Source organism: Octodon degus, unplaced genomic scaffold, assembly GCF_000260255.1.
Source record: "Octodon degus isolate 3935 unplaced genomic scaffold, OctDeg1.0 scaffold00056, whole genome shotgun sequence".
NCBI lineage: Eukaryota > Metazoa > Chordata > Mammalia > Rodentia > Octodontidae > Octodon > Octodon degus.
In genome coordinates, this window is record NW_004524632.1 from 12,644,500 (window position 1) to 12,668,807 (window position 24,308).

Genomic DNA, 24,308 nt, shown 5'->3' on the forward strand with positions numbered 1-24,308 from the left:
TCAGTCCTTCTTGGCAGCCGCCTTCTTCATGGCGGCCAGCACGTTGCTCAGCTCCTCACGCTTCCTCTTGGCGCGGATGTGCGTCCCCACCCTTTTCTTGATGAACTTGAGGGTGCGTTTGTCCTTGGAGACCTTGAGCAGCTCCATGGCGTGCCACTTGTAGGGGGCAAGGCCGCACACCTCCCGGATCATGTCCCACACGAACTTGGTGTGTTTGGTGAGACGGCGGTGGTGGCGGCTGTGCCTCGGTTTGCTCACATTCTTAGTCACCTTGTGGCCCTTGATGAGGCCCACCGCCATGGGATAACGGAAGGTCCATGGCTACTCTTTTTCAATGGTTGCTGTGGCCTTTTCTGTCTTTTTGAGACAGAGTCTTACTATGCAGTTCAGGCTGGCCTTGAGCTCACTTTGTATCCAAGGCTGGTCTTGAACTCACAATGATCCTCCTGCCTCAACCTCCTAAACTCTGAGATTACAGGTATGTACCACCATGCCCAGCTTCTTTTGCATTTCTGAATCATTTGTTCATGATTTAATCTAGGTTATACATTTAAAAGCATACTTCCACCCAGATTATCAAGTGGAAAAAATGATGCTAAAATTGGTTGTGTAGATGTAATACATATTGTTATTTATGTATTATGACTTGAGGGTCTCTCATTGTTCAAAACTAATGTGTTAAATGTTGTGACTGCATTTTCATAAGTCATCAAAATTAAGATAATTCAACAAAAATCCCTTGGGGAATAAAGAGACTGTTGGATGGGCCTTCAGTTAATCAATAAGGAAGCAGCTATCTAGATTATTATCCAGTCCTTGTGATTGATAGGAAGCTCTAGCAATCTCTATAACATTATTGAGGACACCCCAATAAATGTTATTAAAATATATTATTGTAATAAGCCTGAGCCAATGAGATAGCTCAGCAGGCTAAGCGCCTACTTAGGCAAGTACAGTGATGGGGGTTCAATCCCTAGTACTGCATGTCACACTGGCACTGTCCCTGGGCATGCTATTCTGGGTGTGGTGGCACACTCTGTAATCCCAGTGCTGTGGAGGCTGAAAACAGGAGGGTCATTACGAGCCCAAGCTGCGTAGTGAGACCCTGTACCAAATACATAAAAAAAGAAGTTTACATTGGTCATTATAAAAAAGATTATCTATCTTTAAAAGAAAACATGCAATGTAAAACTTAAAGGTCAAAAAATTGGTCATGCAATAGCTATGACTCATCAAGAAGGCTGACACTAACAGAAGAACTAAGACTATACACAGTTCTAAATCCTGAGGAGACTTAACTGACCTTGATAGATAGCAAAAATCAATTAATACAGTCTCACTTTAACTTGGTTTTGAATATCCAGCAGAACAGTACAACCATGAGATGTGTAAAACAATGTCATAGTAATATGGTATCTACAAAAGAGACTAAAATCACTAACACCTTCTAACAGTTGCCAGCTACACTGTAACTGACTTTATAGGGTAAAGGGCTGTATAGGACTGTATATTGCTGAACACAGGTACCTAAACTCTTTGCACTGGGAATCTTTAACCCAAATGAGAATGTTCATTCAGAATGGAAAGGGTTTGAGAATGAGCAAGTTTTCTACACAAAGTCCTCCAAACAGAGCTCTTCCATCTTCAACTGACTGCCCATCACTTACAACTACAAAACAAGAAAGGGGAGATGTGGGAAGTGGCTAAAGCTGGAGATTGATCATACAAGGCAGGCCAGCCAAGAAAACAAGCCATTCCAGTTTCTAGGAGAGGTGCTCAGGACACATAGGTTGCTAGGCAGAGGTACTGAAATTGACATCAAACTCCTGAGAGCTTAAATAAACACACTATTTATGGGGTGGTTGAGCAGTTCTGTTCCTCCCAGGTACAGAGAGGGCTCCACCTGACCTCAGATTTTCGTCTCTTAGCTCTATTTTGCATTCTCTCATCACCCTTCCCCATGGGAACTTTGAGGGCTGCACACCAGCAGGCTGAAGACAAAAACCAGAGTGGGAAAAAAAGTCATAGCCAATTGTGCCTTGGACAAAAGACTAAGATCTAGAATCTATAGAGAATTGAGGGGCCGGGGAGATGGCTCAGTGGAGTAAGTGCCTCCCTGGCAAGCGCAAGGGCCTGAGTTCTATCCCTGGTTCTGCCAAAAAAAAAAAAAAAAAAAAAAAAAAAAGAATTGAAAACAAAAAGACCCTCCCCAAATTTAAAGATCCAATTCAAAGATGGGCATCTGAGTTTGAATACATACTTCTCAGATGAAGAAGCAGAAATGCCAAATAAGTAAATGAAAGAATGTTCAACATCACTGGGCATTCAAGATAATGCTAAAATCTCCAATCTTACCCTACAAAGAAAGTAACAAATGCTAGAGAGGTTGTGGAGAAAAGAAACCCTTCTCCCCTGTTGGCGGAAGTGTAGACTGGTGCAACCACTGTGGAAATCAGCGTGGAGATTCCTCAAAAACTAGAACTAGAGGGTCCAGATGATGCAGCTATCCCCTTCTTGGTATTCTCCCACCCTAATAAAAAGCATCACACTGAGGGAGACTGACCCATTGATTGTGCCCAAAGCAGGCTCTCAGTAGTGTGGGCTGTAAATAGTTAACCCAACTGGCTTGTTTTAAGTAGTGAGTCAGGCAGAAGCCTACGTGACTCCAAAGAGCACTGTAGTGGTGTGCAGATCAACATTCCCCCTGCCAATGGCCAGACCAGAGACAGGGATCCTGTCCATGTGGCTGTGGGCTCTGATAGGAGATAATAACAGCTGAGGACAAGTTACTCTTCTAAAATTCTTTTCCCAGAATTGTTAATTTTACTTGAAAAATGAGTTAGCTGTTAACCATGACCTCTTCCAGGTCTCTCTGTTCTTCATGCAGGGATGTTCTGATCCCCCTCTGTAAGCCCTGCCTGCATCAATGTCTTACCCCCATCAACCACAGATCTCCTCACCCCTGCTGGAGCTTTATGGCCAGCAACCACTGCAGGTCTGGCTGGATCCAGGTCTATGCTAGCTCAGCACTGAGCACCCCAGTATCCTTCTCATTTTTACTCTGTCTGAGATTTTCTTTGCAGCATTGTATAAGAGAACCAAACAGTAGATCAGGGTCCTTTGCCAGAGCTCCTGATACCATGCCACAGTAACATGTGCACACTCATGTCTACAGGCGCATGATCTGTGATTGGTAAATCTTGGAAGTAGCTCAAATGTCCTTTAAACAGTGAATGGATAAAAATGAGCTTTTTTATACTGGAGTACTACTTTGCCATAAAGAAGGATAAGCTTGAGGCATTTCTAGCTAAATGGATGTACTTTCAGACCATAGTCTTAAGTGAAATAAATCAGGCACATGTGTTATTATCAAATTGTTTCTCAATGTAAGAAAGTGTAAATAAAGCCAAAATGTATAATAAATATTATGAAATAAGAATTGTTCAAAAGGAAAGAAGAATTAGGGAGAGGGGAGGGGAGAAAGAAGGAAGAGAAAAATGAAGAAACAAGGATAAAATGGAAACAAAGCTTTGTAAATAAGGAGGGGAAGAGGGGTTGAAGGGAGAGGAGGGAAATGGGAAAAGAGAAATCAAGATACATTATGTACAGGTATAAATTCTCAGTGATGAATGTGATCATTATGTATATCTAAATTGTACCAATAAACTTAAAGAAAAAAGAAACAAGGTGTTGCTAAATTGCCCAGGTTGGCCTTGAACTTGTGATCCTCTTGCCTCAGCCTTTAAGGAGCTAGGACCATAAGATATATCCTATAGTGCTCAGTTTGATTAAAAAAAATAAAAACAGGGGCTGGAGAGATGGCTCAGTGGTCTAAAGCACCTACTTGGAACAAGCTTGGCAAAGCACAGGGACCGCGGGTTCAATCCCCCAGCACCACATGCCAGCCAGCCCCGCCCCCTGGTGGGCTGAGCTGGCCACACACACACACACACACACACACACACACACACACAAAATAATTAAAAAAAAAATGAAATGTTGTAGACCCATTACCAGTTAAGACATTTATTTGCAGCACTGTGTATTGAACTCAGAGTCTTCACACTGAGCTATATATCTCCTGTCCCTAGTTACTTATTTTGATACAGGATCATACTAAGTTGCCCAGGCTGGGCTCAAATTTATGATCCTCCTGCTTGAGTCCCTTCTGTTCTGAAAGATAGGATCACAACCATGCCAGTACATTATCAGTTCTTTTAAAGTCATGCCTACTAGATAGATGGACTAGAAATACAATTACAACTTGAACAAACAAAAGAGCTCCTTAAAGGAGATTCAAGTGAAACAAAAAGTTTTTTAAAAAGAGACTTTTTAAGGACTTGAAATACATATTGCACTAATTAAATGAAAACACATTTGTTCTTGAGATTCCAATGAGTGGTCTGGAAGGAAGCAGAAGAAATATACGAAACATAGGATTAAAGAGATAGAGTTGGAACCAAAGGGGAAGCGAGGACCATGGAGGAGCTGGTCAGGACCTGGCTAAGAACCCCAGAGAAAACATGGGAGGACCACAGCCACATGACCTTCAGATCTTCCACTGAAATGGAGCAGGCCGAAGTGTCCTTGTAATCGTTTTATGCCTCGTGTTCCATTTTTGGAATGCCCATGACAATGGAAGATAATTAAAATTTTTCTCTTCAAAGTCTGGCTTCTTGAATTTTTCTAGGTAATGTATAGGAATTCATGCAAAATTCGAAAAATGGCAATATTTGACATAAAGGAGTTAAAGGACAGAGCTTGGGCTTATAAATACTGTGCACATGTTGAACATGTGCATAAAGCATATACAAAAATTAACTTTCTAGGCAGGGCACGCAGTTGTACATTTCTGAAATTCCAGCTATTTGGTAGGCCGAAGCAGGAGAGTCACAAGTTACAGGTTAGTTTTGGCAGCTGAGTGAGATCCTATCTTAAAATATAAAAAGGGCCAAGATGTTACTCAGTGGTACAATGTGTATCTGGCCTGTCTGGGTTCAACCCTTGGTACTAGGGGTAAACGAAAATTATTTTTAAATGGTCATTATGTCTGAGTGTGGTGCATGCCTATAATCTCAGCACTATGGGAGGCTGAGGCAGGAACATCCCAAGTTCAAACAGCCTGGGCAATTTAGTGACTGAGCAAGACCCTGCCTCAAAAACAATAAAGGCCAGTGGATATACCTCAGTGTAAAGGTGGAGCCCAAACCCCATGAGCAGCCAAGAAAAAGTAATTATGGTTGAAAATAAAAAAGATACCAGAAGATAGAGAACATATTGAAGTTGAAGATTACACGTATTGACCTGGGAGCCAGAGGGTCACAGTCTGTGATGACAGCAGCTGGAATCGGTGTGCTCTCAACACTATCATACTAAATATAAAGAGCAAACATGATGAAAAGCACAAGAGAGTCAGGGAGATGGCTCCGTGGAATAAGCACTTCCCTGGCAAGCACAAGGGCCTGAGTTCAATTCCTGGTTCTGCCAAAAAAATAATTATTTTGGGGCTGGGGAGATGGCTCAGTAGGATAAGCGCTTGACTGGCAAATGCAAGGATCTGAGTTCAATCCCTGGTTCCACAAAAATAAATAAATAAATAAATAAATAAGAAAAGCACAAGAAGTTTATGGATAATATCTGAGTGGAAACTTAAAAAGCTCTATCAGAGACAAAGACAAAAGTGCTATAAAAGTCTGAATCGACATTACAAACAAATCAACCCACATGGAAACTTACATCCCTTACACAGAGAAAACATAACTTTCTACATCTATGGAAAACTTAGAAAAATCATTTCCTTGTCTCCAATGAAATCTACAGTGTTGTTGGTTTTTTTTTTTTTTTTTTTTTTTGTTTTTACGGAATCAGGGATCACAATGTATTTTATTAATGGAAATTTTACAAATCTAGAGAAAACAAATCCTTTCCTAATAAAAATAAAAAAGCCAAAATTAACTAATAGTAAATTAGAACAGAGTAATTAGCACTGATGAGAAGAACGTCTGCCACTGAGAACCTGGCTCTGGGGTGGCCTGGGAGGCCAGCCTTCTCCTCCAAGAAGTGTGCCTAGACTTCTGCCAACGAATTTCCAGGGTGGGGACAGCGAGCCTGCACCAGCCCTGACTCTGGGCTTTGCTGCCCAGTGCTGTCTGAGGCCAGGGCCCTCCCACTGGCCAGTTAGCACTTGCAGTTTCCTGACTTAATGAATATGCAAGCAAAAAAGCAGTGTGCTTTGCAGGCTGTGGGACGCCCACCAGAGACTCCAGTACTCAACAGGTGGGGAAGGAGGGCCTTGAGGGTGAGAACTCGAGCCCAGCCTTCCCATGCTGCACAGCAAGACCTGTCTTAAAAGATAAGAGAAAGGACAAGCCGGAGGATACTTGGCAGTCAGCACATGCTAGAAGCCAAGCGAAATTAAAGCACAAGAAGACACCCAGATGTTAGCAGGAAAGAGACCGAACATTCCCTTACTCAAGGGTTCTTAGTGAGGTTCAGTTGGGTGCTGGAGACACTGCCACCTACATATGCATACACAGGCTTCAGGGGCTGGGCATGCTCGGCCTGCAGCCACCAGGCACTCAAGCGCATGCTCCAACAGAGAATGGGAGAAGCGGGGGAGGCAGACTCCCTTATGCACCACATCAGATGCTCTAACCTCAAAGGTGTCATGCACTTTCATATGCACCCCAGGATTACCCCTCTTCTCCCAGTGGCCAGAGCAGACATACATGGGGGCAGCACCTTCAGCCCTCTGCTTCCCAGGACAACACAGGACCAGCTCTGCTCTCTGGCGAAGGAGAGGACTTGGTGCTGGTGCCTTTGGGAGCTCAGGTTCGAGTTGGACAAGGGCCCTCAGCCCTCACCTGTGCTAGGCAGCATCTCCCACACCCCACCCCAACCAGAGCCTGCCTCAGCGTGGAAATGGAGCTTCTCAAATCTAAGTGAGAACTACGATGCTTCCGACCCTAGGGCGCCAGCCCCATGGGTTCCATCTCCCTAGTACTGACCAATGGTCACAGATCCCGGCCCACCAGCCGAGCCCTTGCCCCCACCCCCTAGCTTCATCCTGAGCCCTAGGGTCTGGTGCTGACCAGTGCACTGTGCAGCAGAGACTGCTGTCAGCCCAAGGAGGGTAGAGACGTTGGGGCTGGGCCGAGGCAGGGAGTGGTCGCATCTCAGAGGCCTGGGGGCTAACAGGACCAAAGACCAAGGCTGAGGACTGGGTCTGGTGCCAGGGAGCTGTGCGGAGGACACAGCCGCTTCAGCCTGGTGCGGGATGGTAAGGAACCCTTACATGGCCTAGGAATGGGATCTGAGAGCCTTCTCATTTACAAGCCAGGTCCTGGGGCTGCTGTGAGTCATGCGGAGGAAAGGTCAAGCCAGGCAGAAGAGGCCAGCGAAGTACCGCCAAGTGCTCCGGGAGAGGCGCTGAGGGAGGGACACCGCTCGCGGCAGCCTCTCAACCTGGCTTCAGCTTCCCACTCTTACCAAACTCCTTGGCTGCCCAGGAGTGGGCATGGGTGGTTCGGTCCTGACCTTTGTCCCAGAAGCATTCAGCGGAGGCCAAGTGGGGAGTCCAGGGGAGGAGAGGCTGCCAGCAGAGAGGTCACTCACGGTTCCCGGTTGTGGAGAGGGCGGAACAAGGCCTGGGGCCCCTTCCAGGCCAGGCCTGCTCAGGTGTGGTGCCTCCCGGGCTGTTGCGCAAGGAGTTTCAGGGCAGCTCTAACTCTGTCAGGCCAGCTGGCCAATGCCTGGCAGCAGGGCGGGTTCCCTGCTGGATCTGGGCCTGCCTGGCCTCCAATGCCTGGGGCCAAGGCCCAGGGCTGGGAAGAAGGCCACAACTCAAGGTCCCTGGCCATTCCTGGGCTCTGCCTTGCCGCCTGGGTGGGCGGGGCCCTCCGGGCGAGCCCTGCCCACTCTTTTCATCTCTGGCCCTCAGAGGTGGGGCTTTGGCCTCCTGGCTCAGCTCCAGAAGAGGCACCTTAGCTGTGGATAGAGGGCGAGGCTGGGATAGGAGGGTGGCTGAGATAACCTGGGGCTTGGGTGGGGGTAGAGTTCAGCCCACAGACCCTCTCTGGATCAGATGGATGCCTGTGTCATGAGAGCCACAGGGCAGTCAGCCCTTGGGGCCTGTTCCAGCACACTGTGTCCCTAGGGTCCAGGCTGATGAGCTGCAGCCCTGGGCTGGAATGCATTTGTGTGGCAGAGGTTCCTCATCTGCTTTTTCATCCCTCTGTCTCAGGCTTGGCACCCTTCCCTTTCCAGCGCCCTGCTCCTCACCCACCTCTACTCCTCGTCAGCCCCAGTTCCTGCTCAGCACCTGCAAAGCCTGGGGCTCCTGACTGTTTCTTCCTTCCCTCCTGCTGTCTCCACCCACCTCCGTCGTCCTTGGCCAGCTGGCCTCGGACAGCCACTTCACATAAGTGTCCTGCAGCCTTCATCCACCCTGACCCTCCTGTCACCCCTTTCCTCTGGAAGCCTCTCCTCGGCTTCTGGGCCACCATGTGCCTGCTTTTCCTTCCTGTTCCCTGGCTGTTTCCTCTCTGCCCCATCTCCTTCCTTTGTCCATTTTTCTCACCTCCACACCATGCTAGGGGAAACTACGGAAGTCCTTGGCCATTCCTGGGACCCTAGCCATAGGGGCTTGTCCTATGTCCCAGTCCCTTCTCTGAGAAAAGCCTTTTCACTGCTGATGAAGGTCCAGGCGTGGCCCAAGCACAACCCCTACTCCACCCTACCCTGCCAGAACCAGTGCTATTGGTGCCCCAAATGTACACACTTCTCTTCAGCCCACACCCACAAACTGTTCCCTTTTGCAGACCACTGGTCCCAGAGAGCCAGCCCCAAAGCTGTGGCTGTGCAGATCTGCAAATTCACTTGGGGATAGGCAAAGTGGTCAACCACTCCTGCTTAAGGGGTCCTCCTGTGCATGCTGAGGTGGAGACTCCTTCCTGAAATGCTACCCTGACAAAGAAAGGCAGGGTGGGGATTCCTTCTGGAGGAGGTCAGCTCCCCACCCTAGGCATTGGTTGGGAGCAGGGTGTGGGGAGAGCCACAGATGGGAGGGATTGGGGGGTTGCATTAGGGCCACAGTACAGCCAGGAAGCAGCGCCTCTGCCCAACACCCAGGTCTCTCGAAGTCCTGGTTTTCCCTATGGCCCCCAAACCACTGCAGGAAGAAAGAGGGCACAAGGAACCCTGGTGGCTGGGGTGACTTCTCAGAAGGTGCACAGACCCAGAAGTCTGGGGTGGTAGCCCTTGAGAAGGCTGCCGGCAGGGGGCCGTCGTTGCACGCTCCTTCTCGACGCACACCCTCGTGCAATCTCCCGCCAGAGGTTCAGAGTGCAAGGCCTCACTCCAACTCTAGCAGCGTGAGTGGTGAGGCAGTGGACTCATTCCCACCACCACTAAGCGCCAGCACCCGTAGAGCACCGAAGAGTTCCGGGAACAGGGCCGCCGGGATGGAGCGCGGGCACCCCGCCTCTTATGCTAAGGAAAGCACCCAGCTAGCTGGCGGAGGACCCTGACACAGACAGCTGGCCGCCAGCGTGCCCGCCAGTGCTGTTCTTACTCTGGCCGCGAGAGGGCGGTCGGCCCGGCAGAAAGCGAGAGAAGGACGCAGGGGGCCGTCCCTTGTTCAAAGCCCACAGCTAACTCGAGTTGTCTGTAATGTTTACACTCGAGGGCACCCAGCCCCGCAGTCAGTGGCTCGGCAGTCACTGGCAGGGGACCCAGCAGGGTCAAGTCTGAGTTTCCGTTGCCGCAACCTGAACTCTGCAGGGCAACGAGAAAGGCGGGGTGGCACAGGGGCGAGAGGTGGCCCACCCCTCCGGGGCTGGGCATCATCAGCGTGGGTGCGATGGGCGTCCCTACCAGCTCCTCCTCCAGGCTAAAGAGCAAACCGAACCCTGGGACAGGAATCGAGTCGCCGATGGATCCCGGCCGGTGGATGTGACAGAGACAACCGTGGTTCCAGGCATCTTTCTTCCCCGCGCGACCCTCTGGGTCGAGACAGTGGGGACAGCGAGGACTCTGGAGATGCATGGGTGTCTTAGAAACGCGCGGTTTTCGATTCCAAACACATTCCAACTCCGAGGGGGGCCTCGACAACCTGCGTCTCTTTCAGAACCCATCTACCGCGAGCTCTGCGAGGAGCCGAAAGGGCAGAAGGCACTGGCGGGCCGCGGCTCGGGTCTCTCGCACCACACTAGCGCCCGACCCATTCGCCACCAGGCGGCGTGCGCGCTCCGTGCGGGGCATTCGGACCGCAGGGGGGTGCCGGGTTCCCGGCCGGGTGGAACACGAACCTTCCCGGCAGTGAGAGGAATAAGAGCTTCCTGAACGTCGGTTCGGCACGGATACCTCCCGAGCGCGTCGCCGCTGAAGTCGCAGACCCGGGCCGCGGTCGGCCACGCGTCTCCGCTGCGCCTCGGGGCTTACCTGCTCCGGGGTCCCCTCCGTGGCAGCCTCGTCCACATCCTCTGAGCCGCTGCGAGCCAAGGGCCGCGGGCACACCCAGGAGCCCGCCACGCTGCAAGCCTTGGCTCGGCGCGCGTCTTCCAGAAGGGCTCCGGGGGGCGTGGCAGCGCGCGCCAGGTCGTCCAGGGAGTGTGCGGGGCGTACAGGCGCTGCTGGCCGTGCGTACATGCGAGCGGGAAGGCCCGGCACCGGGAGTCGGGGCGCGCGGGCGGGCGGGGTTGGGCTGCCAAGCGCCGGCAGCTCGCGCACGTACTGCGCAGGCAGGTAGAAGGGGCGGCCACCGGGCTCGCGTCGCACTTGCCACCAGTGTGGCGTGCTGCGGCGCAGCAGGCGGTAGCGCTCGTCTGGCCGGATGGTGACATGGCGCCCGTCCCGGCCGGTGTACTCGAAGGGATGTTCTACCAACACGTCCACTTCGCCCTCGACGTCCGCTGCCATTACGGTCGCCGCGTTCTCCTGCCAGCAAGGGGAAAAGGCGAGGTGAGAGGAGCTCCGAAAGCACAAGTGGACAGAGAAATGGCTGAGCCCGCCCTGTGTGCCCAGTGGGCTTGACAAAGGGCCTTGCATGAAATCATTGCCGGATTCCCTATCTTACGCTCAGCGCCGTAATTAGGACAACCCTCTCATTTCGTGGCGTTGATTTTTAAGACTGGGGGTTCGCTTCGGTCACGCAGTGGGAAAGTATATGGTGGTGACACTGGCCCTGCTTGACTGCCAGGAAGTCTTGGCTCAAGAACATGACATGATTCCTTTGCCTAGTATTTGACTGAGCCTCAATTTCCCTACTGGAGAAGTGGGAAAAATACTTCTCGCAGGCAATCCACTGGGGCCCAGGGCGCCGCTCCCCACCCCTTGCAGTGCACCTGCCTGCCTAAGTCCCAGGGCTTTGGCTGCCAAGGCCGGAAAACCGGTTTTCTCAGTTTCTCTTCCCTTCCCCAGTGGCTTGGCCGCGATGTGAACCCAGGGTTGGCCCGGGATTCCCGCCCCGAGATCTGTACGGTGACTAACCCTGTCTCCAGACCCCCAGAGCTCTATGGATCAACTACCTGGGGCCATTCTGGCTCAGCCTAGCTGCGCCTGCTCGCGCGCCTTCACCTAGGCAAGACCCAGGCCACCACCGGAAGTTGCTGTGAATTCTACACGGACCACACCAGCTCCGATCCCACAAGGTGGCCCAGCGCCAGCAGCCGGGAGTTGGCCTCTTGCAGAGGCGAGGACCCCGGGGACGAGCAGAGGGTTAGGTAGTCACAGTGCTCTTTTACTTTCTCAAATGTTACTTGATGGGTGTAAATTGAGGCATTGAGCACGTTGGGCCCTTGAGGTAGCCTGCACAGGGATCGCCCTGCGTCTCCTTCCCAGACCCCCGCCTGGGCCAGGTGGGCCTCGGGGAGCCCATAGGCTGGGCGCGCGAGCGGGGAGAGCGCAGGTTAGACCCCAGCCAACGCAGGCCTGGGCGTGGAGAGCAGCCTGTCAGCCTGCGCCGGAGCTGGTGAAGGGAGAGCCGAGAGTAACCTAACCCAGGCACAGCCCGTTTGCAGGGGCCCTTAATGGGCTTGGGGGACCAGGCGTGGGGACTGGAAGGGGTACTGGGGGGGGGGGCGTCCGAAGCCCCAGGCTTCCTGCGCTGGCGGGGTCTGCTATTCAGAGATCCCTACGACCCATGGGCGCGCGGCTCTGGGAATGCCGGGCTGGAGCCAGGCCATTTGATCCTGAACCACCAGCCACGAGTTTTTCCAGACAGATTACCTGCCCTGCGCGTTCCCGGCCCTCCTCCGCCCCGCTCTAGGCCCTTTCTTGGCTAAGGGACATTCCCACTGCAGTGTCACCCGCCGCAGCGCTGGGTCCCAGGTTAGGCAAGAAGGTGCCTGGTGCCTGCGATCCTGGGGAGCTACGGCCGCCTAGAGGTGCCTGCTACCCAAATGACACAGGGGAGCCACAACGCCCGTGTCGGTGCGGAGCACCCGGTTTTTGGGGCAGAGGACGGCCCCTCATCTCCCCAGGGGAGCCGGCCCACCGGGTCCTTCTCGCATCCCAGCGCAATGCGAAGCGAGTGGCTCGCGGGGCTCTGGGCAAGGACCTGCTACCCAGGGACCTTCCCCCTCCCCCTGCCCGGCCCTGGCACCTCAGGGCGTCGGCCCGCCGGCCTTGCTTCCATTTGTCCCGGGGGCTCGTGCGGCTCCGAGTGCCGCGCTCCCTCCTGCACCGCTTGGCCTCGGCGCTGCCCTGCTTCCTGTTCAACAATATACGAGGGAGGCACCGGCCCAGAGCTCTGCAGAACTTCCTCCCAGTCTGGGGCTGGGCTGCTGTTGCAAAAGACAATCCCCGGTATCCTGACTTCCTGTCTCCTGTGGGCCAGCTCGAGCTCCAGGCGTGGAGACACCACCCCTTCCCCCATGCACCTTCTGGGATGGATCTTGGGCCACTGCTGGCTGTTCCTAGGGAATGAGGACGCCAGCGGTGTCCCAACAACTTCAGCCTGATTTCTCTCCTGTTGAGACTCCTGCCCTCATAGTGTACACTTGTAGTGTGGAGAAAGGAGTTCTTCCCGATCTTCCCAGCAGCCTCCTGGAGCCAGGGTCTGGAACAGACTTTGGGACCCTTCCCTTGAGGTCTTTCTGGAATAGTCTTGCCTCTGGAGAAAGCAGCCTTGTCCCTCTGATGACTCAGTTCTCACTCTAGACACGTGCAAAGCCCTGTGGACCTGTTTTCAGGGCTTGCAAGGAACAATGGTGTATTTGCATAGGTGCTCCTGCTGAGTCTGCTTAAGTGCTTACATGAGAGAAGGGAGCCCCCATTCCAAAGGTTGGACTCCAGAAACCCAAACAGCATCAAGGGTTTCACTGAATTACACCTACAAACTGCCTCCTCATTCCCACTCCCCCCACAGAATCTAGGGGGCACTCTATTGCTGAGGGATGCAACAGCCCTTTTTTGTAAGGGGCTCTCCCTACATTGTCCAGGCTGGGCTGGAATTCTTGATCCTTCTTGCCTCAGCCACCTGAGCAGCTGTGTGCCCTGGTGCCCTCATGTTTTGTTTTAAGACAGGGCCTTGCTACTTACTTGCAGTCGAACTGAACCCTCTCTGTAAACCTGGCTGGATCAAACTCACAATGATCCTCTTGCCTCAGGCTTTTGAGTGCAGGGATTTCTGCTGTGCACCACCATGCCTAGCTCTTATCTTGGGCTCCTTTTCCTCCATATCTGACCCTGGCATTGGCCACCAGCAAGTCCACACTGTCCTAAGTATACCACTGTGTTTAGGCTTGGTGGCATCTTAGGATCTGCCAGAACGGACCTGCAGCAGAGCTAGACATGGTGTCCTATATGTGTAGAGCACAGTAGCTGGATGAACCATCCTTACCTGCTCAGTCACTCCGTGGATCAGGAAGGTGGCAGAGGCTGGTGTGCTCTAGTCCTTGTCTGGGGTCTGGCAGTCTGATACACAGAGCTATCACACGCTGACCTTTAGTTGACTGGGAACATCTTTCTTTCCTACAAACTGGGGAAAGTAATGGCTTCTTCATAGGTCCACTGGGAGGACTGAATGAGATGCAGTAAGGGCAATGCTGGTAGGCTATTATTTTGCAGTACTGGGGACTGAACCCAGAGCCTTTGCACTTAACTTCATTACCAACCTACCCTTAAATTTTTTGAAACACAAGTCTCACTAAGTAATTCAGGCTGGACTTGAAATTATGATCGTCCTGTGGCAGCTTCTGGGTGCTGGAATTCCAGGTGTGCACCAGTATCATTACTGTTTCTTTATGTGATAAAGTCTTCAGGCTACGTTTGCTTCTCCAAGCTTCTCCTCTTGTAGGCAGAAGGGGAAACTCGTGCCCTTAAGGGCACTTTGCCAAGGACAGTGGGCAGTACCAGTTCTCAGCCCCGACCCCAGCCAGGCCTGGCTCCTCCTGCCTACTGTTCCTGGAGGATTTGCTGGGGGAGCTGGACTCATGAATGGACGGGGGTGCCCATCTTCAACAGGAAGCTGCAGACCTGAATGCGCTTTCTCTGCCTCATTTTCCTGCAACCTGGTTTCCTTTGGATTTCGTTTCCCTTTTTTGTCCTTGCGGAGATAGTGAGGGGCTTCTCCCTGCATGGGCCCTTCAGCTTCTCTGGAGTCTTCTGAGGAAGAGTTGGCAAGTAAAGGTCCTAAGTACACAACACTGGGTCTTGGGGCCCCCCTGAACTCATTCTCCACCCTGTGTTCCTGAGGCTGCAGTGTCTGGCCACATTTAAGGATCAGAAAATGAAGCCATGGGCAGCTGCTCCAGCTGTTATAGTGTGAGAACTTCCAAAGCCCCTGGACCCCACCCAGGGACCCTGCTCCTGGCCATGAAAGGGTATACTGCTCTCTGTTGGGGTCACACATGAAGAGGAGGTGCCATACAGCCCCTGCCATGGTTGATAGCTCCCCCAAAGCGGCAGGGTCAGGGTTCTAAAGTTAAGAGAAAAATGAAAAAGACCACATCTTCTTTTACTGTAAATCATTCAGAAGCACACAGCAACAATTCCTTTAACACACAGCCAAGTTGTTCTCAGGGGTCAAGCCCCTCTCAAAGGTTTATTGCACACAGCAGCGTCTGAAGATGAGGCTCACAGCAGCTCTTCTGGAGGTGTGGGTTAGTCAACGCACCTCACTGCCTTAGCGGCTTCTGGGAACAGGAAGGAGCCGGCTTAATGCTCACGGTGGTAGGGTGGGAGGAGGCCCCACCAACCAGGCCTTGCTCCTGCTGCCTTTCAGGGCACCACAGATACACTCCCAGGCCCAAGGCCCGCCCCAGGCAACTCTTGCCCACTCAGGTGCCTGAGGTGTCTGTGGGAGCATGAATGCTGGCTGTGGATGGGGGCGGGGCGGGGCAACGGACCACTTCCTGGCTCCGGAGGCATTGGTTTACTGGGCATAGGAGTCTTCACCTTCCCTCGCCGGACACATGGTGAGGACAGAGAAGTTGTGTGGTAGCTGCTGCCACCCCCTATGGCCTCCTCTGTTCTATTACCCAACTCCTCCAGCTTTGGGGCTGAGCAGGTGACTCAGCAGCCCTATCAGCACAGGGAGGGAAGGCTCATCCATCTGTCCGCCCACCCATCATTCTTTCATGTCTTCCTTCCTCGGGTGCTGGACTGATCTAGGGCCTTGGGGGTACTAGCTGGATGTCCTTCACTGGGCTGCATCCCCACCCAAAGGCTCACTTCCTGACTGAAAGATGCACATCCTGATGCTTCCAACTCAACTGTCAGGTGGCCAGGACAGTCTGCTGTGCAGGAGAAGAGGGGACAGCAGAACTCACACCCATACTTCCCCTCCATACCGCTATGGTCTGAACATCATCATGGCAACAGTCTAGGCCCTTATCTTGCTCCAGGGAACCTTTGGGGCTCTGGCAGTGACCTGCTGGGTCAGTTCAAGAGGCGTTGGAAGTCCATGGCTTGGTAGGGCCGAGCTGCATGGGCCTCCACCAGGCAGCTTCTCAGCACACCATGCACAGCTCACAAGAGTAGGTTACCACCCCATGGTGGAGCCCAGAGCTGGCTCTAGTCTGGGATCCTTGTCTCTTGGGGATCCAGGTTTGTCTGCTCTGGCAAGGTCAGGTGTGGGAATGTGATCCCTAGAGTTTTCTGAGGTGGCCCTCACCATCTGTGGGCATAAGGAGGGCATGAGATCAGGGGCAGGCGATGCCAGCCTTCCCTGAACAAGGGAGGCTCAAAGTGCTGACAGTGCTGGTTTGAGTCATTTTGCCTTTTCTTGCCAAGGCCACCACCCCAGACCTAAGAAGAGCTGGGGACTGATGCTAAGAAGGGAGAGGCTTTGGTGAGGAGCATGGGGAAGGCAGCCAAGAGGCAGGAGGATGACGGTCACCAGGATGGACCCCAACTCTGCCAGTGGCAGCAGGTCTGCCTGGCAGTGGCTGTGCTCAGCCACCTGCCTGCCCCATGTCAGGCTGAGTGGCTATTGCACATCTGCTCAGGGTGAGAAGGCCTAGATTTCTGCGGTGCCTTGCTTAGGATCAAGAGTAAAAAAATATTTTTTGTTGAAATATGAGGGGAACATATCCACTTTAAAAAACTAGACCTTTTAATCAGGAATGTGGAATTGAAAATGTCCCCAAAGTCTCATTACCACAGTGTTTGCACAGCCTGACAGACAGCTGTGGCATGAGGCGGGCCAAGCCTGGTGCAGGCCTTCTGGCCCTGGCTGGGAGTCTCAGGGGACAAGGGCATCACTGCCCTGGTCCCACCTGGGGTCTTCCTGACAGGGGAGACAATGTGATGCTGGTGGACATGAGACCTGGGCTGAGGGCAAATCAGGATGCTAGACCATGTTAGGAGAGACTGTTTTGTTCCTGGTACTTGCGCCGGCGGGCACAGCGGGGGCAGCCCTTCTTTATCACAGCTTGGCAGCTTTGGTGGAAGACGGTCTTACACTCAGCACACCTGGGGAGAGAGGGCCACTGTGCCAGGTGGGGCAGGGATGGCCTGGGCTCTGGCTAGACTTGCAGTGGGTTGTGCTCTGTCCCGCAGCCCCTGCTCACACATAGTGCCCTTGGCCTGCTCTAAACCCTGCTTCAGACAAGACGACCTGCAAGCCATCGGCATACACTGCACTCTGTCCTGCTGCACTTTTGTAACAACTGCTTTGGCATCCCTAAATGCTGTCTTTTAAATACTCTGGTCTAAAACCAGCCCCAGGTCCAGGTAGGCTGTATCCTGGCTGGGTGAATATACTGAAAGGGGTGACTGGGTCCTATGTGGGTTGAAGGAAAGCTAGCTTCTTTTCCTGAGGAGTAACCGAGGCCAAGTATGATCACTGCAGTGCAGAAGCTGTGGCCTGTACCACTCACCACCTGTTCTGGGCTGTGGTGCAAACTTGTTCGATCCCTCCTCAACCCATCCAGCAGACTGATGTTAGGGAAGCCCTGCTCAGAAAGCCCGCATCACCTCTCTGGGCAACAGGTGGCTCAGCAGAGGGTAAAGCCTGGGCCTGGGCTGTTCCAGATAACCTTGTTACCCAGCCTGGACTAAGGTCCACTGCCAGGTCACTAGGTAAAGCTGAGGGTATGGGGTGCTGAGGGTGTCCCACATACCTGACTGTGGTGTCAAACTCAAAGGGGAAGATGATGTCATGCTGGTGGCACACCTGGCAGATAAAGCCCCTCTGGGTGCACAGGTCGCAGTGGTAGACATGCTGGGAGGCAAACTCGATCAGGGTCTTGAGGAACCCTTCGTATCCGCCCTCTGCAATCTGTGGAAGAGAGCAGGCCTGGTCTTAGCAGTGATGCCGCCAGGCCAGACTCCTCACTGGGCACCTGTCCCCACCCCCAAGTGGGCAGGGAGATGGCCTGCCCCAAGCTCTTTGGGGATATGGGATACATACATGGGACCCAAACCTTTCTGCTCCCCCTTGAGGAAAGGAGGCCTGAACTCTTACCCCAGGCCCCTGGTCTGCTAAGTGCCTGTTTCAGGGAGCCCATTCTGAGGGTGAGAAATCAAAGGGCTGCAGACCGTTTCTTTCTATCTCCCTTCCTGGTTTCTCCAGGATTGAGCACTCTGGGGAGGGTCACACCTGCTCACCTGCTGCAGGTCGGTGACACTGAACTTGTGGGGAGACTCCAGGAGATAGTGCCTGCATCCAAGCCTGGAAGAAACACAGCTTCCTTAGCCAGGCTCCTGCCCCGGCCAGCCTCCACTGTCTCCCGCTCTGCAGCACTGTTCGCTGGCAGGCCAAGAGCATGAAGCCACTGTGCGGACCCCTGCCTGGCTCCAGGGAAACTGACAAGCTGGTGGGACACGGGCAAGTTAGGTGCAGGAGTCTGCTGAGAAATGGAGCTATCTGGAGAACTGGTATTCATTTAATACATGTGGCAGTGCCCAGCACAAAGGAAACACGATAAACGAGTGCAGATGCTGCTGCTGCTTGCTGGCCCTTGGTACCTGGCACTGGGCTAAGAGCTTCCCACGTACTCAGCTCACCCTACAACAATCCTGTGCGACTGGCTCTCTACAGAAAATAGGAAACAGAAGGGTTAAGTAACTTCCCTGAGGTCACACAGCCAGTGCTGGATCCTGGGTACAGGTGTCTGGTGCCTGAGGCTGGACAACCCAGGAGCAGAAATGCAGAGATGTGGCCAGGACCTCCTGCAGCCCTGGGTCCAGCTGAGGCACTCTTTTGGTCTCTGGTGCTAGTGCTATGTGTGAGGAGGCCAGATCTATTTCAGAAGTAGGGTGGGGTGGGGAAGGAGGACTCTGGTTCCCACTGCTCCCCCTTAGGACCTGGATCACATCCTGAGTCAGAGAGGAAGCGCCTGCAGGAAACCATGGTGTAGAACCTCCTCACCCTGCTGTCTGTGGGCCCTGGGGTGGGGATACTGCATACTACAGGAAGCTGGGAAACCTGCGCCAGCATGCCTGGACATTGGGCAGGAGCACAGCAGCCACACCCACTGCCCCATGGACAGCTCTGCTGTGGTCCGAGAGGCTCCCCGTCAGGGGCAGGGAAGCCAAGTCCCACAGGCAGCCTGACAGGCACACTGTAGCAGGGATGGACACTGCCCACTTGCCAATCCATTCACCATTCTGCTTTCCCCACAGCCTTCTGAAACAGGAAGCTGGCATTTATCACCAGGAGATTGGGGGGAGGGATGTTGGGGGGAGGGATGGACATACAGGCCAGCTCTGAGCTGGCAGGAAGGGTATGGCTGGCTGGGAGGGAGGTTCATCCCTGTCATATGCCCTCTGTCCACAGTCCTGGGAACCTGGGACACCAGCCAGGTCCAGGGGCCTGCACCGGGACCTGACGCTCCTGGAGGCCTTGCAATTGCTCAGTGAAGGATAGACAGAAGTTGGGTATGGTGGTGCATGTCTGTATCCTACTACCCAGGAGGCTAAAACGTGGGGCCCCCAAATGGAAAGCCTGGCCTGGGCTACACAGTGAGATCCTGTCTCAAAACAAACATAAGAGACAGAGACAGAGACAGAGAGAGCGAGAGAGCGAGAGACAGAGAGCGAGAGCGAGAGAGAATATAAATGACTATGAGAGAATGGGAATAAAGAAAAGCCAGAGGCCTCTCATGCTAGGTCAGTGTCCTCCCTCGAGGCACACAACATGCTGCCCTAGCCATCAGCCTGCCAGGTAGGGAAACCCTTACCCCACTCAGGCCATAGGAACGCAGTGTTTTCAGACTCATGCTAGAGACGGGAAGCTGGGTCATGGCTGAGGCTGGGTGGGGTGTCGTGTATCTTTCCTTGTTCTCTGCCTCCTCTAAACTGCACTGCACAGGTATGGCCTGCTTGCTAGCATGCTAAACGCACATGTTACCCAGGCACACAGCACCCCAGAACTGATTGGGTCCTGGTGGAAGGAAGATGATTCCGGGCATGGCCCCAGGTGTCCCACCACCTCACAGGGCAGAAGGGCATGGCATCTCACAAAGGGGGGGGGGAGTGAGCTAGCCTGGCCAAGAAGGGGGCACAGGGAGGGCAAAGTGCTGTAGCTCTGAGTGATACCAACACCCTCCATCTGCTGCTCAGTACTTTCTCTTCCCAATAAATACTTGCTGAGTAAACCAATAAACGTATGGACAAGTCTTCAAGCTCGTGGCAATTCCACAAGCCTGGTGGGGCGTCCCTCCTGTTTGCCCAGGGTGCTTACCTCTTGCTTAGCTCCTTGAGGGCCCCACTGCGGCACAGGCCCAGGTAGTCGCCCAGGAGCTTCAGCTGCTCACGGCTTCGACCGATCAGGCGCATCTGCTCCACGTGCTGGTACAGTGAGGGGTTCACCAGCTGCAGGTTGACAAGGGGCTGCGCCTGGACCTGCACCAGGAATTTCAGGGCCTGCCGGCAGACCTGGAGCCCACACCAAGGGCTGCTCAGTGAGCCCCTCTGGGTGCCTTGACCCACCTGTTGCACAGCCTCCTGGCCAAGGTCACACAGCTTAGAATGGTTCAGATGGGATCTGGCTGCAAAGGTACTCTCCAACAGCTCCCTTGCACCCTGACCTGCCGAGGACCCAGCCCTCACCCCTCTTCCTGTTCTCACCCTCCTTCTCTGCCTTAAGGAGGCCGGCTCTCCCCCACCCCCTACCAGCCCACACAGCAGCCGGGGGGCTCCACCCAGTCCTAGATCGCTCAAGAGCTGATGCCACTCAGAAGGCTCCCCAGCACCCCAGCTCTGGCTAGCAATCAGCAGTGCTCCCTGTGCCTCTACTGGGGCATCAATTCTAGCCTCTCCCAACTGACTGGAAGCTGAAGGCTCTGTGACTGGCCCCTTACTCCTCATAGCAGTACCAGCATCTGTGCACCTGTAATGCACTGACTTTGGGCTAGGGACTGTGCCCACATCCTTTCCTCATCTCAGAACAGCTCACCCGGGAAGCAGGCAGCATCCCCACTTGATACGTGAGGAAAGCGCAGCTCAGAGATGTTGTTAGGGTTTCTCAGCCCATCGTGCAGAGTAGAGCCCAGCTCTGAGTTGCAGTGTGGTCTCTCAACACCAGGGAGAATTCTCTTCCCCTGTGGTCTCTTGGTGGCGTGCTAAGGAGCTGAGGTTCACCACAGGAAGTTGAGAGCTCCTTCTTTGTAAGAAAAGAGCAATTCCACAAGTCCTTGGCACTGGGCTTGGCATGAAGCTCATCCTCAGTAAACATGAGCTGCCTGGTGCAAACTCCTATGGCCCTGCCATGCTTGACAGTAAGAGTAAGTCACAGAGACCTGTCTACATGGGGGCCCATGCAGTCCTCCAGCCTCATGGAGGACTTCAGGCAGGAAAGGAGGGTGAGGACCTGCCTCTTTCCTTCCCTACAGTGGGCATCTCCTCTTCCCCAAGGCTGGCACCCTGGGATGTTGGCAGCTCAGCAGGCAGGTGCTATCTCTATCCCACCTAGCTAGCTCTTCCCATGATCCTGCCTCTGTTATAGGTGAGGCTCAGGTTAAATGACACACAGGATGGGCACAGGTGGGCAGGGCTTCATGTGCCTAGGGACAGTCGCACTTTGTAGGTGTGGAGGAGAAAGAAAAAACTCTACCCTGGGTGGGCAGGACCTCCACCTGGGCCAACAGAAGCATCAGGCCTCGAGAGGAGGGAAAGGGCCTCACGAGGGTTCTTTACAGTGGCAATTTTGAGGGCTATTCTTCTCTATGTGCTAATTTAAATACTTAGCACTGAAGGCAGAGGTGAGGACAAGAAACAATAGAACAGCCAAAGCAAGGCTGATTTCAGGGTTCCCTTTGATGGAGAACCATTCTGGCACTTCCAGGACACACCTGCAGGCCAAGAGCGCATGCTGTCGCTGTGCCCCCAAAGAATCAAGAGGCTTTTCCTGTGTCTCAGGGCAGCTGTCGCGGAAGTCTGAGCCTTCAGGGAGAGCCAAGTGTGTTCTCGAGGCAGACTCTGAACAAGTGAATGGTATGAGGAGCTTTCAGGGAGGAACGGTGCTGCTCCCTGCTGGGCACATACTGCTGCACCTGCCCTCATGACGACCCAAGACGGACACAAGAAGTCCATCATTGTGCTGGGGTCAAGGACACCGAACTGATTTGCTCATGATCCTGCAGCACTGGCTCAGCTCAGCTATAGAAAAGGACCATTTTTTTTTTTTTCCCCAGAATTTGGGATTAAACTCAGGCCCTTGCATTTGTCAGGCAAGCGCTTATTCTACTGAGCCATGTCCTCAGCTCCGAAAAGGAACATCTGAAGGGTCTTGGTCAGAAGCATTTGGTAGATGTAAAAAAGCACATGAGATGTGGTATGAAATGAACAGCGATGACTGAGGAGGATGAGTCCAGCAATGCCCCAACTTCACAGCAAGCGGATGGACATGCGGCTGAATGCACAGAAGGGCTGTGCTCTAAAATGTCAAGAGTGACTCTCTGGGCTACAAAATTCTGATCTGTCTTTGGGCTTGTAATTTTTAAATGTTAAGCAATAACCAAATACTGTCTTAGTAATGGGTGGATGACCAGAAAATAATGCTCTCTGCAAAACATGAAAAGTAAGGCTAGCAGGGTCTGCAGAAGTGGTCTGCTGGGCGCCCCTGGGCTGGCAAAGCCACCTACCCACAGTCATCTACCCATTTACCCACTCATCCATCCATCCATCATATCCTCATCTTCCTGTATATTCACCTACCTACCATCTACTCACCTAGCTACTGCCTAGTGGGTAGTGGGGACCAAGGAAGGCATTCACAGAGGTCTGCTCTGGGACTTCAGAGACACCAAATTTTCTCTTCAACCAGTAACCCTGGCTTGCTTCCAGCCAAACTCTTTCAGACCCACAAAGAGCAGCAGGAACAAAAAACACTGCCAGGTCACGCAGCATATTGTGGGTCACGACAGGCTGCCAGCAGACTTACCGGGCGCTTGGTGAGGTCCCAGTTGTGGATGACCCTGGCAGGAATCACTGAGGCATCATCCTGGTGGCAGATGTCACAGTAATAGAGGCCAGAGAAGGCACAGAGCTTGGGTCGTACGGAGGAGAAGCCAATCGGTCGGGGGCAGCCTGGGGACGGGGTAGTGCGTGGGTCAAAGTCAGGCCTGAGAAACTGAAAGCCACTCTGGCAGGACAGCCCTGCTAGTTTGTACTTTTTTAAAAAAGAGAGTGCAAAGGTAAAAATAACCTTCAGTCATGTCTCCAGCACTCAGAATCAACACTATTAAACTGCAACAGTACCCTCCAAGTAATCACTGCCTTTGTACAGATGAGGAATTGATGCTCAGAAGCTGAGCAGTCTGGTCATGCCATGGGGTTCAGTGGGCCTTTGCCTCATTCTCACCATTACCTGGAAGCCTCTGTTAAGGCTCTGCCTGCTTCCCAGAGCTCTCCATCTGCTCGTCCACAGGGGCCCAGAAAAGGAGGCAACCAAGTGAGGGCTTGGGTGAGCGGCAAAGCAGCTGGGAGGAGGGGTGGCCACAATGGTGGGAAACCAGTGGGCAGGGCAGCCTGGACCTTGTCGGGAGCTGTCTCAGAGGGCTTGTTCCACAGCAGGGGAAGTGGGGAATGGGTATGCCCAGGATTAAGCCCCAGCTTAAAGCCTGACCCATGCCTTGTTTCTGAGGAAACAGGGAAGGACCCTTTTGGCCTTGGGATCAACTGCCTCATCCTGATAGCCACCTCATTTTCTCCAAGTTCCACTTCAGTGTCTATAAAGCTCAGCTACTTCTAGCTTTTGCAGGCTCATCACAAAAGATAAATGAAGGCTGGGGGTAGCTCATGGCGAGTGCCTGCCTAGCATGCATGAATGGGTCCCACTACCAGGATCACAGAAACAAAAAAGCAGAGACAAACTGCAAAGGCAAAGTAGGCATAAGCAAAGGTCCTCTTGTGCCCTGAGACCGAATGACAACAGAGACTTCACCATCTGACAGGCTTTTCACAGAAAGCTGCAGGGTGGAGACCAAGCTGCACTCCCTGGTTTCACAGCCTGGCTGGCTGGCTGGCTGGCTGGGCTCAGGAAGAATGCCCTGCAGCCCTCACACCAAAAGGCAGGCCTCTCTTCACTTGTACTTCTGCAGGAAGTTCTGCTGTACTGGCTTCTCCCATCCTGTAGGGCACTGCAGGCCACTCCTTCCAGACACCTGAAGCAAGCTTTGCGCAGTCCCACAGGCTCCACCCCTGGGACTGCTTGAAGTCACAGTTCAGCCTCTCTGCCATCTGCAGCAGGGAGTAGGCATTTCCTGACTGCAGGGAGGCAGAAGCTACTGGAACGCGGCAGTGGGTGTCGTGAGGCCTGCACAATGGGAGACCTCTGGGGTCCTGCCCTAAAGCGCAGGATTGGGCCTGGCCAGCTATGTGTGTCCGCTGTGCCACTTACTAGCTGTGCGAGCCTGAGACAA

At 53.3% G+C, this 24,308-nt stretch overlaps 2 protein-coding genes across 8 annotated transcripts in view; both read right to left on the reverse strand.

Annotated features, from left to right (window-relative positions):
- Arhgap27 (Rho GTPase activating protein 27) overlaps positions 1 to 13,274 on the reverse strand; it is a 31,105-nt gene extending 17,831 nt beyond the window's left edge. For 2 of the 6 annotated variants that reach the window (XM_023718156.1, XM_023718157.1), the window contains exons 1-2: positions 12,602 to 13,274; positions 10,441 to 10,935 (exon numbers count right to left, since the gene is read on the reverse strand). In XM_023718156.1, the coding sequence (XP_023573924.1) occupies positions 10,441 to 10,935; positions 12,602 to 12,874 (768 nt within the window). In that variant the 5' untranslated portion in view covers positions 12,875 to 13,274. Of the gene's footprint in view, positions 1 to 7,488; positions 7,703 to 10,440; positions 10,936 to 11,525; positions 12,573 to 12,601 lie in introns of those variants that run through there. The other 4 variants (XM_023718158.1, XM_023718155.1, XM_023718159.1 and 1 more) reach the window with 4 other exon arrangements.
- Positions 13,275 to 14,986: 1,712 nt separating this feature from the next.
- The window catches only part of Plekhm1 (pleckstrin homology and RUN domain containing M1), a 38,885-nt gene continuing 29,563 nt past the window's right edge, over positions 14,987 to 24,308 (reverse strand). Inside the window, exons 8-12 of one of the 2 annotated variants that reach the window (XM_023718154.1) lie at positions 22,829 to 22,974; positions 20,129 to 20,322; positions 18,052 to 18,115; positions 17,565 to 17,722; positions 14,987 to 15,134 (exon numbers count right to left, since the gene is read on the reverse strand). In XM_023718154.1, the coding sequence (XP_023573922.1) occupies positions 15,125 to 15,134; positions 17,565 to 17,722; positions 18,052 to 18,115; positions 20,129 to 20,322; positions 22,829 to 22,974 (572 nt within the window). In that variant the 3' untranslated portion in view covers positions 14,987 to 15,124. Of the gene's footprint in view, positions 16,915 to 17,564; positions 17,723 to 18,051; positions 18,116 to 20,128; positions 20,323 to 22,828; positions 22,975 to 24,308 lie in introns of both variants that reach the window. The other variant, XM_004633836.2, reaches the window with a different exon arrangement.